Source organism: Mixophyes fleayi, chromosome 2 (genome assembly GCF_038048845.1).
Source record: "Mixophyes fleayi isolate aMixFle1 chromosome 2, aMixFle1.hap1, whole genome shotgun sequence".
Taxonomy (NCBI): domain Eukaryota; kingdom Metazoa; phylum Chordata; class Amphibia; order Anura; family Limnodynastidae; genus Mixophyes; species Mixophyes fleayi.
Genome location: NC_134403.1, coordinates 74,995,186 through 75,009,869, shown reverse-complemented (window position 1 = coordinate 75,009,869; position 14,684 = coordinate 74,995,186). Strand labels below are relative to the sequence as shown.

At 36.1% G+C, this 14,684-nt stretch overlaps 1 protein-coding gene across 1 annotated transcript in view; it reads right to left on the bottom strand.

Annotated features, from left to right (window-relative positions):
* SCN8A (sodium voltage-gated channel alpha subunit 8) overlaps positions 1 to 14,684 on the bottom strand; it is a 178,055-nt gene that overhangs the window by 25,362 nt on the left and 138,009 nt on the right. The window contains exons 19-22 of the mRNA XM_075199295.1: positions 12,464 to 12,618; positions 9,878 to 10,051; positions 7,669 to 7,791; positions 241 to 525 (exon numbers count right to left, since the gene is read on the bottom strand). Coding sequence (XP_075055396.1) covers positions 241 to 525; positions 7,669 to 7,791; positions 9,878 to 10,051; positions 12,464 to 12,618 — 737 coding nt within the window. The remainder of the gene's footprint in view (positions 1 to 240; positions 526 to 7,668; positions 7,792 to 9,877; positions 10,052 to 12,463; positions 12,619 to 14,684) is intronic.

Here is a 14,684-nt window from a genome sequence, read left to right as displayed (position 1 = left end):
GAAATTACTCGCGGAATTACTCAGGGAGCCGCGAGCTGAAATTTTGCGAGTAAACTACCGTATTAACGCTTTTCGCGCGCAATATTACCGTATAAACGGTAATATTTTTTGAGCGCTCGTTTTTCAGTGTTAATGCTAACAATTGAATATGCCCCTTACAGTATTAAGAGTGGACATACAAAAAAGTACTTAATTGTTCAAGCTATTAAAAGTCAATATAGGCATACAAACAAATCTTACTATTTGAAGCAAGGCAAGGTATCCAGCTCCAACGTTGTCAAAATTGATTTTTATATTTTTCCATCTGACCTCTGTATAGTTTAGAGAAATAAGGTATTCACAATCTGTCTTATTGTTTACTTCGTCTATTGGAAATCTGTCTTCTGCCGTCTCATTGTAACAGTAGTAGTATTTGCCAGCAAAGAGGTTGACACCCATGATACTGAAAATCAGCCAGAAGATCAGGCAAACCAGCAAAACATTCATAATGGAAGGAATTGCACCAACCAAAGCGTTGACTACAACCTGCATTGGAAGGAAATAACACTGTAGTAAAACCATGATCAAATAGCCTAGTAAGATCTGATATTACAGGGAATGATTTCAATTAAAGGCCACTAAGAATGCATTATTAAAATATTGTATTCAGTAGAATACAATAAAATATGCAATGACAATGAGATTGCAAATAATATACTTTCTAGAATATGGTGAGTCAGAGATGCATAAGCACTTGCATAGTTTTAGAAAACAATAGTGTTATATTTGCAAATGACTAAGGCTAAGCTAGTGTCACACGTGTATTTTAGAATGCCCTGCTCCCTGAAAAGCAGTGAAGGGAAAACAATGCATGTAGCCTTCTCAAGGCTGCTCCGATGCACATGTGTGCGCTATAACAGAGGAATCAAGGTGTAGGGCGCATTTTTTCATATCCACGTGACATTAGCCTACATCTAAGTATAGATGTAGTGGAAAGTTATAGTCATATCAGTGGCCTTTAGGTGCACATTCCCATATGGTGCCAAAATGTTAACAAATTATCCTCATTAAGCATTAGAAGTGGATAGTGTCCATATACAGCATATTGGTGATTATGCAGATTATATATGCCTCAAGCAGCTGGCTGAGCATGCATGTAATGCAAGCTCAAGTTGTAAAAAGCCATATTCCCTCCTCTGAACCACAAAGAGAGACACTTTTTGGATCACACTATAATCTGCTGCAAATATTTAGCCAGAATTTATGCCTTCAACTAATATTTTCTTAATTAAAGAGTGAAATGTCATCAATAATTGAAATTATTTGGTATTAAAAATAGGGTGGAATAAACAATTAAAACCCTTCCCTGAAAAATGTGGGATGCATGTAAGTAACAATTTCTATTTCACAGTGTTTTTAAATGCTAAAAACGTCAATCCATTCATTGATCTTTTATAATTCAACAGAATATCTTACTTATATTTCAGGTTTACATTTTACTATTGACTATGTGTCCATTGTCACTGCATGCAAATAAAAGGATGGAAACAGATAATGCAAGTAGTATAATGGCCACTGGAGTTTGAAGAATCATGCATTAGCATTATTGTCAACAGCTCTGCTCTGTTCACACTGTTGTGGCCGGAGAATAAACAAAGCTTAAAATATGATTCAATAATCTCCATAATGAAAAAGTGCAAGATGAAAAGAGACTACTATGAACATAACTTGTACTACTCTATTCTGGGGTCTGTGTACACTGATGCTATTTACAAAAGTTATCAATGATACTTATTTTAAGATCCATTTGTGCTCCATCTACATACAAGACTAGTGTCATGAAACCTAGATGCAGGCATCAATGCTTATGTTCCTCAGGATGAATAAAAAGATAATTAAAACTATGTATGTGTAAATTGTATTTTTAGTTTAAATAATTAGCTTTTTTCTAAAGGCAAAATACAGACTATCCTTGAGATTTGGCCAGTGCCAGTATCAAGTGTCAGCAATGTTTGGCTGACAGTCAATGACAAATTATAGCAAGTGCTGCCGTTTAACATCTGTTTAAAGGCCCAAATATTTTCTTTGATGTTAATAATTTCACTCTTCCACTATTTACCCCATCCCCCTCCTTGTTTGCATCCTTAACCTCGCTCTTTGGGCTTTTTGCACCCCCCAGTTTGATAAAAATTCAATGAAAGATATTGATTTTCTATAATTCCACTCTTTTCTTTAAATTCAATTACCTACATTGTACCACTACTTTGGCTAATAAATATTACAATTAAAGGTCCCAGAGTACAAATATTATGACAGTATTTATGATTGTATACAATGTTTCAACATTATAATTAGATATATTCAATTTGTAAACTCTTTTTTTAAACTGTCGACCACATATTGAAGAGGACTTTTCTGTTGTCTTTGCATGCTATCACCCCAAGAGGGAACATGGCTTTTATGTGAGATTGTGCATTGGCTGTTAATAAATTGCATGCATGTATTATTGCAGTAAACCACTCTTAAAACAAACTGAAGAGACATGATAGGTCTTTCTGAGAGCAGGTTAACATGAAATTGAGAACACAAAGAACTACAGTACATGTAATGATTCAAAGCTTGCACTACACATGCTTTCTATCATTAAATGCATCTATTTTTATTAATTTGTAAACTAGGTATTATATGAACAATGTGGGGAAGTATGATACATGAGAAATTGTTTTGATGTCTACCTAATACACAATGAGCTCTTTAGTCAGTTTTATAAAAATACCCATTATCAACACGATTCCACAGCAGATTTGTTTACCACCCCCAATGAAATATCATAATAGAACTGGAAAATCATAAGAAATATATGTACAGTCACTGTCATTGTCTTTATAGACGCATGGTCCTTATACTACATCCAGTGGGGAACTACCATCCATGTAAGTCCCCGCTCTGCTCTCAGCATGCAAAGAGGCTTCTGGAGCGGATAACTGGGCCCCCCTAAATTTTGCTATGATGCCTGACAATTGAGTGTTAAGCCCCTGACTACATGCACTAAAACCTTGCTAAAATGTATAGCAAAATCTCGTATACATTTGGTCTCAATTAAGACCCCCACCATCTTTTTCCAGTTGACTCTCAACATAAACCAGAAATGATGTCTCCATTTGTAGATTGAGTGCCCAACACTGAAGCATCATACAAAGGAGTGCAGGTAACGTGACCGACAGGAAAGTCAGAAGTGGCCTATTGTATCACAGTAGCAACTTCATATCTACAATAATAGGCTGTTATAAAAGAGAACCGGGAGGCAAGTAGTGATAGTTGGCAGCTCTGTCCTGCAGAAGAATAGTAATGGTTATGACTATTTCCTCCCTTAAAATATTGTAGTGACATATGTTATATAACTGCTCATAATGAGTTAATGACATCCAATAGACAGACACAGTTTCTATATACAGAAACAACACACTGCAAGCTAACCATGCAAACGACTGTAAAAAACAAAAACCCAGAGTTGACCAGGGATCAGTCTTATCCCTCTTGTCAGAGCATCTCCCATACCATTTAAGTCTTATTTTTCTCCCAGAAAAGTGTAGTAAGAAAAAGGTAAGGTGGTATAGATACATTGAGTAACATCATTAAACAACAGACTATGTATGGAGCCTACTAAGAGCGTCTAAAGCACATTTGGGTGGGTTACAGATTCCCTGAAACCCCCCTGTCCAGTACAGGACAGACTGACAGACAGGCCCATGGCATGCAAGCGGGCTGCAGGTCTACAGAATTCCTGTTCTCCATTTTTCATAGTATTTGTCCCCCTTCCTATGCCGATGGAATGTCACATGTAAGGAAAGCACCACCTGATGTGAGCTCCATTCCATGTGCACAAGAAGCAAGAGAGACATACAGAAGAGTCTGCCTCTGAAATGTACAGTGCCGGATGGAAGAAGGTAAGTGTGGGGGTGGGCTCTTAATGTAATCTGGGAGGGGTGGGGATTATTAATTTAATGGTGAGGGTGGGGGTAATCATTTAATAGTGGATGGAGATATTCATTTATTGGTGGGGTGATGGAGGGAGCTATTCATTTTAATATTTGGGTCATGGTAGTTCTTATTAATTTAAAGAAGAGCGATGGGACTAAATAAATAAATGGAACGGTTTATTTAATGCTAGGTTGGTTTAGGGGCTATTAATTGGATGTGGGGCTGTGTTTGGGGAGAATGAGTAATACTTATTATATGTGAATAATAAATATTGAAATATTTGGGGGAAAATAGTTGTATTTATTAAATGTGAATGCTATAAATCTTATGTCAGGACTGGCTGCAGAATTATTAACGTGGGTGCTATTGATTTAACATCAGGGCTAGTTGAACGGTCAGAGGCCTAGATGGTTCACTCATTGCTACTTATCCCTTTTTCCAAACAGGGTCCCAACATTCCAGGATCCAGACTAGCAGCAACTGAGCTTAAGACATTAGCAGCAGCAGTATTGAAAGCTGCAAGAACAGGTAAGAGAAAGCAGGAAAATCTGCCAACTGTTCTGATTTTGGTGGGCCAGTCTTGATTTTGGGTGACTGTCTCACTCAGTATTTGTATCAACTGCAAGGACAGTTGTGAGGCAAGTCCCATTTCACAAGACACTGCTTGTAGAGAGGGAGATGAACGCACCTAAAAGTAGTGTATGCAGCATTGAAGTGGATGGGAAGGGTTAAGAAAACAGTTTAGCACTGGCCAAGATGATAGCCACACCCCTTGTATTCTGGTGATGCCCACTCTGGCAACTGGTCATTCCTACTCTGGCGTCGTGGATTGGAAACCCCCATTACAAAGCCACACTGCTTCTTAAGAGAAATGACAGTCATAAGTTCTGTGAGTTGATAGATATATAAATCTGCAGTATCGTCATTTCAATTTCTGATCGGAGAATAACTTTCTTGCTTTATAAAATGTACAGACCAAAACAGGTAAAAAGTATTTTAATTATTGCTAGGAAGAATTTGCATGTAAACATGATATAGCTCTGGACCCAACTGTATTGCTCCTGATGTTAAAATCATTTTAAATGCAGTATTAGAAAAGGGTTTCTCCAGATAAAGATAAAAATGAACTATTTATTGCCCGTAGACAGCACATAGTAAAATGGTATTACAAGTCCAGTGCCTTATCGGTATTTTCCAATCGGCAACTTTCCACACTTGCAGTATCTGTGTTCTCACTACACTTTGCTGCATAGATGCAACACAGCAAAATTCAATTTAAATACAATTTTTCATACCATCCCTCTACAGAGTGCTTATAGGGAAAATACAAGTACAGGAAGATGCACTGGCCTGAATGGATCACTAGGCAGCAGAGATAAGTACTACCATTTTACTGTGTTTAGGCTACACACAATTCATTGTTAACTTTAGGTGCAGAAATCCATTAAGTGAAAATATTATACAGTACAGTATAACCTAATTTAGCTGTGGGATTCCAAAACAACCAATATATTAGGATTTTATAGCAACCTGGCAAGATATTCAGAAGTAGCACCTTTTTATGCCCATGATTGTGACACTGCCGGGCTTAGAGCGGCAGAAAAGCATGGGCCAGCAGACTGTAGCTTTTTGTATAGTTTTCTTATGTAGACCTGTCAGGATAACAAAAGCAAAAGCAATGCTTCTATTATAAAGATGGGTCGTGGTGGAGTATGGGGACATGGATCTTACCCGATATAGAATGAAAATATTAACAGGCCTGACCTTTACTTAAAGAAAAAGATTTTGGTTTAGCACCAAAGCAACCATGATAGGAATACAAAATAAAATTAAACCAGTGACTCTTAAAACATTTATGATTAGTAGAATTAAGCCCTATACTCACTGGACTTTCTATGTGACAAATATATAAACCAGTAGAAAAATATATATATTTCCATGCAATATGTAAAATTAGATATTGTATTGTATGTAAAATCCATTACGGATTTGTATGTAGTTACGACATCCATATATCATAATATCAGGCAATATAGAGTGTTTTACATCTTAAAAGTGACTTGCAAAATGCCAGTCAAAGGCCCAAATTGCAAATAAAAACACACTCAAGTATAAGACACAAGTGGGTCATTTACCACTCTTAAAAATAATTCAGTGCACTTCCCCTGTTGCAACATCACAGCTTTTGAGAAACAACCATTTTTTGTTCTGTAGAATGAGCAGGTAATAGGAGATCCTGATCAATAATGATCTAGTTGCAGTTATTACCTGATTTGCTTGCCAAAATCATATGTGAGATTTTGTTATGCATGAAAGACATTACAATGAGCTAGAAAGGGTGGAGATATTGTACACTTTAAGAGCTTCCTAAAATAGCTGGTGATGCATAACTTTTTTCGTCATGCAAAAGGTCAAAATTTTGCCATCACTTCAGAGGTAGCGTTAACCAATATACTTAATGTGACATTGTTGACTTATTCTAGGCACGGAATTGAAAACAAACTTATAATATAGTATAGGTAAACCAACTGGTAAATCTTTTAGGATTATACAAAACATAGCACATACACTCCCTTACTTTCCTGGGTTGTACCATAGCTAGCTAGCAGTACATTTAAAAGTAAAAAAAAGAAAGATAATAGATAGTATTGTGACCGGATTGTCTTAATTTTTCTTTGTAGCCCATGTGTGGTGGAATTGCAACAATCAATGCACAATGATCATGCAAAAGCATCAGAGTAGACAGACAATTTCACTGCAGTTTGGGGTGTAAAATAAGTGGTACTTGCGTGTAAAGAAGGACAACAGTGTACTAATTTGTGATGCATTGTCCGGATCATAAATGACCCACACTATGTGTACTAGGGCGTAAACTGATTTATCTTACAAACGTGAGGCTAAACATATTGGAAAATGGATCCTAAATTTGGTTTCCTTAAATACATAAATAAATATAAAATAAGCTCCAACTTTTTTAAGTTAGTGCAAACATCTAAATACTGTCTTATTTGTAATTGCATTGGTTGTAAAAAATAGGCTATCAGTATCACAGTCCTACAAAATTTCCAATACATTTTCAGGAAGCACTGGTTTGCCAATCTGATTGTGTTCCTACAGCACAGTGATGGTACAGGGCACCATAAAGCATAGAGAGTGGGAGGAAGTGAAAGAGCTTTGCTGTCAGACAAGCCTTCCAGTCTTCATAGGACTGGACTGAGAACAACAAGGTGCAGCAAGATGAATTAAACCAAAATGTCAAAGTCTCATTAATTGGATGATTAGACAAATTATCCCTTCTATCTCTGACGCAAGCACAGATATTTAAATTTCTGCTATATACACCCAGTTACCCAGATAATATACAAAACAACTTATGAAGATGGGTTATAAAGGGTTCAAATTCCTCTTCTTTGCACCTGGTGATTCTCCCTATAGAGATACAGCAGGGAAACACTCTGGGTGCTGGAGGCAAGCCAGGCCAAATGAAAACAGCCAATGTTACGATGTACTACAAATGATATGCTGTTTGGGGCTAGTATTAATGTGATGAGGCAGCTGAATGCGTCTCCCTTGTAGCAGAGAGTGCAGGGATAGGGGGATCAGCAGCTGCATCATGAATTTTCAAATTCAGTCCAGTTTGATCAGTTCTAGCATGCTTAAAACTGCTCCTTACGCATGCAGAAGGATCAGCTGCTTTCAGCATCTTACCCTCATCCCTTCAAATCGTGACAAGGCTCTTAGGGGTCTCAAAGCTCTTAAGGTCTTAAGGGACTTAATGGCACCTAGTTCCGAGTAGCCCAGGGCATTAGCTACAAGGCTTACTAAAGAGACCTACACAGAAACAAAAAAGCAAAGAGAGGTTCCAGACTGTTAGAATCAAAACCTAACACTGATTGAACAACCTGGATTCCAGGCTGGGACCTCAGCTAAGTCACTTGACAGAACCGACCTAAAAGGAAACGTGGTTAAAAAGGTATTAGAACAGGAAGGAGAAATATAACAGTGAAGCAGAACCACAGAAATAGAAAATAAGGTCTGTTCAATGGCGAAGCTGACAAAATTCTTACCCTGGCCCTTCATCTGCTGGTTACAGCTGCTCCCATTAAATTAAGCCAGACAAATTAAAAGGTACCTGTGAGAAAGAATACAAATAAACAAATACAGGACATTCCTCCTACATACATATAATATATATATTGGGATGTGCATTATGCAGCTAACCCTGTGTCATACTTTGTCTCACTCATTCTGTCCTGGTGTATATATACATATATTATCTTAATAAGGATTATAGGGCGATGGTTTTCATGATGGATTTCGAACATGAGGTTATCCTTGAAAGATACAATATAAACAAAAATGAGTAATTGATGTACATACCAAATTCCATAATGTAGATAATAGACATAAAATATGAATGAGCAGATATATAACTCCCATGCTTAAAGTGCTAAAATCAGACTGTATGATACAGTTATAAGTAGTATACTGATGAGTTTAACATATTGTAGATATTTACTTTGTATCATTTCTACAGAAACATTGTCACCAAGTTTGTGTAAAAGTAGCGGTCTATTACTTCTGACTAATGAGTCTGGGTCATTTCTTATGGGCTTGACACATAGTACATTCTCTGGAGAATAAAACCTGTAGGACATAACAAATAGAAAACACAGATAGTCCTGTAAAATGATAAATTATTTGTTAATACATTTGTTTATACCTTATATTCTGGAAAATATGTATGAAAGCATGTAACATCTAGTTCAATGTGGATTTACAAACTGTTTGGCCAGATCTCTATAGAAACCATAGTGAAGAATTTTGTACTTTTCTTATTCTATATAACCCAGCGTTAGTACAGAGTTATGTTATGTTTGTTATACCATGTATCTCAACATTAATACAGGGTTATGTACTTTTTCTTATTCCATATACCCCAGCATTATTACTAGGGTATACAATCTTTATCATTCCATATATCCTATCATAAGTACAGGGTTATTTAATTTTTGTTATTCCATATACCCAGCATTAGAACAAAGGTATGTAATATTTGTTGTTCATGCGTAATCTCTTATTCCATAAATCCCATTTTAAGCACAAAGTATGTAATTGTTTTATTAAATATAACTCAGCATTAATTTAGAGGTATGCCATCTGTGCTATTCCACATAGCCCGGCATTAGTATAGGGGAATATAATCTTTGATATTCTATATACTCAGCTTTGGTACAGGGGTATACATTCCTTGTTATTCTATATATATCCAGTCATTAGTACAAGGGGTTTGCACTCTGTGTTATTCTATATGCCCCAGCATTAGCATAACTGTATGCAATTGTTGTAATTACATATACATAGCACTGGTACAGATGTAAGCAAACTTTGAAATTCAATATAATCAACATTAGTACAGTAATATGTAATCTTTGTTTTTCAATGTATACTAACATTCATACAGATGTATGTAATCTTTGCTATTCCATATATCCTACATTAGTACAGAGCTATGTAATCTTTATTATACCCCATACCTCTGCATTAGAACAGTGATCTGTAATATTTTCTATGCCATGTAACCCTCCATTAGTACAGGGCTATGTAATCTGTGTTATTCCAAGTGTTGCAGTGTTACAACAGGGGCATGTAACTATGGTTATGCCATGAATCCTGGCATTAGTACAAGAATATGTTATCTTTGTTATCTCATTTATCTCAGCATTAGAAAAGGAGCATGTCATATTGATTATTTTAAACACCCCATCATTAGTAAAGGGCTATGTAATCAAACAATATTAGAGAAAAACACACTTCAATTAAGGTAACAACTAAATGTAGAAGTGGTAGGGAATGAGCTACATCTAAAAGTAACAGTGCTCTGTCGTCAATAAAACAAACATGAAATAATACATACATCAACAATGAGGAAGTCTAGCCAGCACCAGGCGTTGGTGAAGAACTTGACAAATCCGTAAGCCAGCCATTTCAGTAACATTTCCAGGATGAATATGTAAGTAAAAACCTTATCTGCATACTCGAGAATTGTTCGAATTGTCTTGCGTTGTTCTATGTAGATGTCTTCAAATGCCTGACAGAAAAAATTAATTTGTTATTTGCAGAGGTTTACAGATTTGGACAGAACAGAGTTGTTGTTTTTTTTAATACAAATGACAGTATACTTTAACACTTCTTTAAAAAACATGTTATTCAAATTCTTAAATAAAAAAAAAGGTACTGGTGGTCAACAATTTTTTTTTATGTAAGTTGGAAGCAGCAATTTAAACGAATCCAATTAAAAAAAATAAAAAAAATTGAATAGCGCTCCAAAAAGTAAAATAATTGCAAGATTACATTTTTTTTTATTTACTTATACTACAGTGTCTTGATTGTTAGGCACTGGGAAATTACAAGGAGTAGATAAATAAAGTTGGTTGGTCACATACTCCAAGGTGTCAGAATGGATCATCCAAGAATCAAAAAAGTGAAACATGTAAACCCCACTGCCCTGTCTATGCAAACCAGAGCGGGGATTTACTCACAGGAATATCCATGGGATGCGAAGCACCCATGGGTGAGCCCATGATCCGCGAAGGAGAATTTAGATCATGATGAATGTTATGTGAGCAAAGAGCACTACAATCCAGAGGACAAGGTATCAAGTAACAAGAAAACCAGAGGACACTGGCATTCCTTCGCTAGGCAAAGTTTTAGATATTATTGACCATTGCTCTGAATGTTATATTGAAAAAGACACAAAGTATGATCAGGTATCTTCTACAGACTGTGACACGAGTTCTAATGGTTATATAGTAGAGTCTGGAATCAATCGGATCAGTCTAGGGTTAGTCCCAGTATAAAATACATTATATATGAGAGGCTTACTTTCTGATAGATCCAGGTATAGCAAAACAAGACTAAGAGATATTGCTGAAAAGTGCATTGCCCCCATTCACCTTGATATTACCTGTTCAAAGACTGAGTTATTGTGTTCAATCATATAGTGAGAAAATCAATACAACCCTGTGCACTACCCATAACTGCATTATTAGTTTGTGAGAGTAACTGTAATTCGTTATAACTCCTTGTCCCAATAATTCCCAGTTATAAATGTACCATATTGTTTTTTTCCATTCACCTGTGTATAACTTTTGTCTGGCAAGTGGAATCAGGGTAGCGGTTTTCCTGATCTGTCACCTGATGGAGTGAAAAAAAAATGCACCTACTACAAGCCTATTGAGAAGACCCAGGTGAAAGCAACAACAACAATGGTGAGTGCTTTTGTGAACCATTTTCACATACACCTGGAACAGGCCTGTTAAAGCATTACACTCATTTATTTATGTGTATTACAAATGTGAAATCTTAGCAGCTATTAAGAAATTTTAACATTTCCCTTTGAACAGATTCCTCGAAACCAGTTAGTGTTACTTGTATTAAAAATGTGAAATCAAATAAATAATAAGTAACACTAACTGGTTTCGAGAAATCTGTTCAAAGGGAAATGTTAAAATTTCTTAATAGCTGCTAAGATTTCACATTTGTAAAACATGTCAATAAATGTATTTTTTAGTTTTTCAACTCTTATTCTATACCATGGAACATGTGAACTTAGTTTGGGCTGACGGAAGATTTTTGTTTCTTAAAACAAAGAATGTCTGATAGATGCTTGAAAAAGATTAAAAGTTACAATGACACTCATCTTGATTACTTAATATTGTAGCCAATGGGGACTCTATTCCATTGAAGTTTATCGATGACATTTTGTGCAAACTTGTCTGAGCACTATAGTAGCACACACTCATTTCAATAGATTCAAACAGATCATGCAAAGAAAATCTTTTCTAAAAATAACTGCATCATCAAAAGAAGACATGAAAATAATCTACATTTTAAGCAGGCTATTCTTCTTTTAATGCACAGTTCCTGTGTTGGGAACGATTATTTTTTTTCAGAACAAATTAGTAGCAATGATAACAACAATTTAATTAGTCATAAAAAAACACATACAAATGAGGACTCCCCAAATTATAATAATTATAATCCACCTTCCAAATGTGTCTTAGAGCACCAATAAGGATACCTGCAGTACATTGTGCCTGCATTACATTTCCCACATGGTGATCAAAGCACAAAAGGGTTATAAAACTGCAATTAGTCATCCTTATTGCGAAATGGGTTATAAAATGGTAATTAGTCATCCTTATTGCGATCCTACTATACACGTTATTGTCTATAGATAGCAGATAAGACGATGAATGGAAGAAAATAGTCTATTTTGCATGCACTGTGCATCCTACATTCGCTATGAAAGCTTTTGTGCATGGAGGAGTGGGTTCCTGCTCTACAGGGACTGTGATTCCTATTTAGTACAATGCCGCAATGTACTGCAGATGGATAACAGTACATCACCCATGTGTACATCCCCCAACCTGTGTTTTGTTTTTTTTTACTAAAGTCTAATTGAGACAGGAAGAAGTAAGAGCAGAATAAAAAAACTTACCAGAGCCCCAGAGCTTAACAAGATCATGAAGATGATAAAGGTTTCAAACCAGTTGTGTTCCACTATAAGAAAACAGGTTTTCCGCAGGGTCCACCATCTCTTTCCCCATCCTTCTTCTATATTGATTTCAGTACACTTAAACCGTGCCACAAAGCCTGCACAAAATACACAATCTCTTTTCTTACACAATCAAAGTGTGACAAACATAAAACATATTAAGCTGTAATAAACAGTGAGCAAACAGTAAAGGTTTAAAACAGTGTTTTTATTGTGTGTCACATATCTATGTATGGAGTGAATAAACAAAGTAAGGACCTCTTATCTCCCCCTCCCCATTTATGAACCAGAGAAACTGTGGACTCAAAATACATATTTTTTCTGTCCATATACACAAGTGCATCTATGTAGACACTTTGGTGACCATTTGCAGATTGCAGTACATGATGGCAATGTGCTCTACATAAGTGTTTCCTAAACACTGGTGGTATAATTATTTCCCTTGTCACCTGGAAAACCTGCACTGTTAGGGGTCCTGAGCACTGGGTTTGAGAAACACTGATCTAAATTACCAAACAATAATCTGGCACTAGTTATAATATTGTTTAAAACAGGACTAGTATATAAGCAGCTCCAATTTAGGGTTTTAGCAGTCCAAAAAAAAAAAGCAATAACACAAAAACAAATATGGCAATCAGACCACTATCTACTAGTCCACATAAACATGAACATACTTCCATATAAAATAACATTTATTTATACTAATACATATAAAATACAACATATCAAATTGCATAAAAATCAATCCTATATGGAAACTCAAGAGGTTCAGAACAACTGTATTCAATCGGTACTCATTAACAATCTTGTACTGTTGTACTTAAAGAAAAACAAGTGTTCAATCGTATATCTAAAGTGCCGGCCAGCCACAGAAGATACACCAATAACGGATCTTTACTGCATAAAATTCTACTTAGTAGATGTTCCTTTTCCAAGTGTTATATGAGTTTTATGCAAAGTTCTCAACTTTATATTATGGCAGATCTTGCCTCCTTAGAATCAAAAATTCAGATGTCAGAAACAATTCGGGTCCATTCTTTTCTATATATGCATCTAGGCTGATCCAAGTCACAAAATCAAGTGCTTTCACACTTCCATACAATATGTGTATTAATCTTATATAGGTAACAGTGACAGTCCGGAGAAGCACCGGTCTTGCCAGTATTTGTTAGAGCACCCCAGTCAGCTGTTAATTTGTTTTTTGCAGGAGGTGTATCTACACACAGCAGACTACAATGCGGTACATAAGTGAAACGCACTCAGGAGGGGACCTCTAGTAGACACGCTCCCACACCTGCCTCTCCATCCGATATGAACACCTGTATCACACGCCGCAGGCTCAAAGCAGTGTGCAGGTCAGTCACAAATGGCAGAGAACTTCCGATAGCTATGTTCCCTCTTAAATTTCCATATTGGATTTATTATTGTGCAATTTGATATGTTGTTATTTTATATGTATTATTAGTATAAATAAATGTTATTTTATATGGAAGTATTGTTCATGTTTTATGTGGACTAGTAAATAGCGCTCTGCAGGGCCGTAACTAGAGCTGTGCAACACTGAAGAGGGTGCAGTTTATTAATATTTTAGGTTCATTTGGATAAAATTGGGGGCTGGGGGGGAGGGCGACATTTTTGGTTTCTCGCCCTAAACTTTTCAGTTACGGCTCTGGTGCTCTGATTACTATATCTGTTATTGTGCTTATCTGCAAAGGAAAAACTGTAACTTCATTCCTATCATTTTAGGGCCACTTCACTAATAAGTTCGCACTTCTCCATGTCCCCCTTAAAATTCTATTGATTGAGGCTTAATTAATTTTTTTTTTAATAAGTTATATGAGTAAGGACTAATCAGGATGTTCTCCATGACACTTCAGAGGACGAATAATAGTCCAGCTGTTTTGCTTTACTAATTGTGTAACTCAGTAAGGAACATTTATCCCAGTATTAGGAAGAGCCGCATTTATACCCCAATATTAGCTGCCCCTGTGACACACGAACTCATGAACTTATCTGTGCAAATGGAATCAATCTCACAAGCCCTCATTTGTTTGTAGTTTGTAAATTATCTGGTGTAGTCAGTTCATTTCTAATCATATTGGTTTTAAAAATTTGTTGTGCCCATATGAAATACTGTGACCATAAACCCTGGGTGAACAAAAAT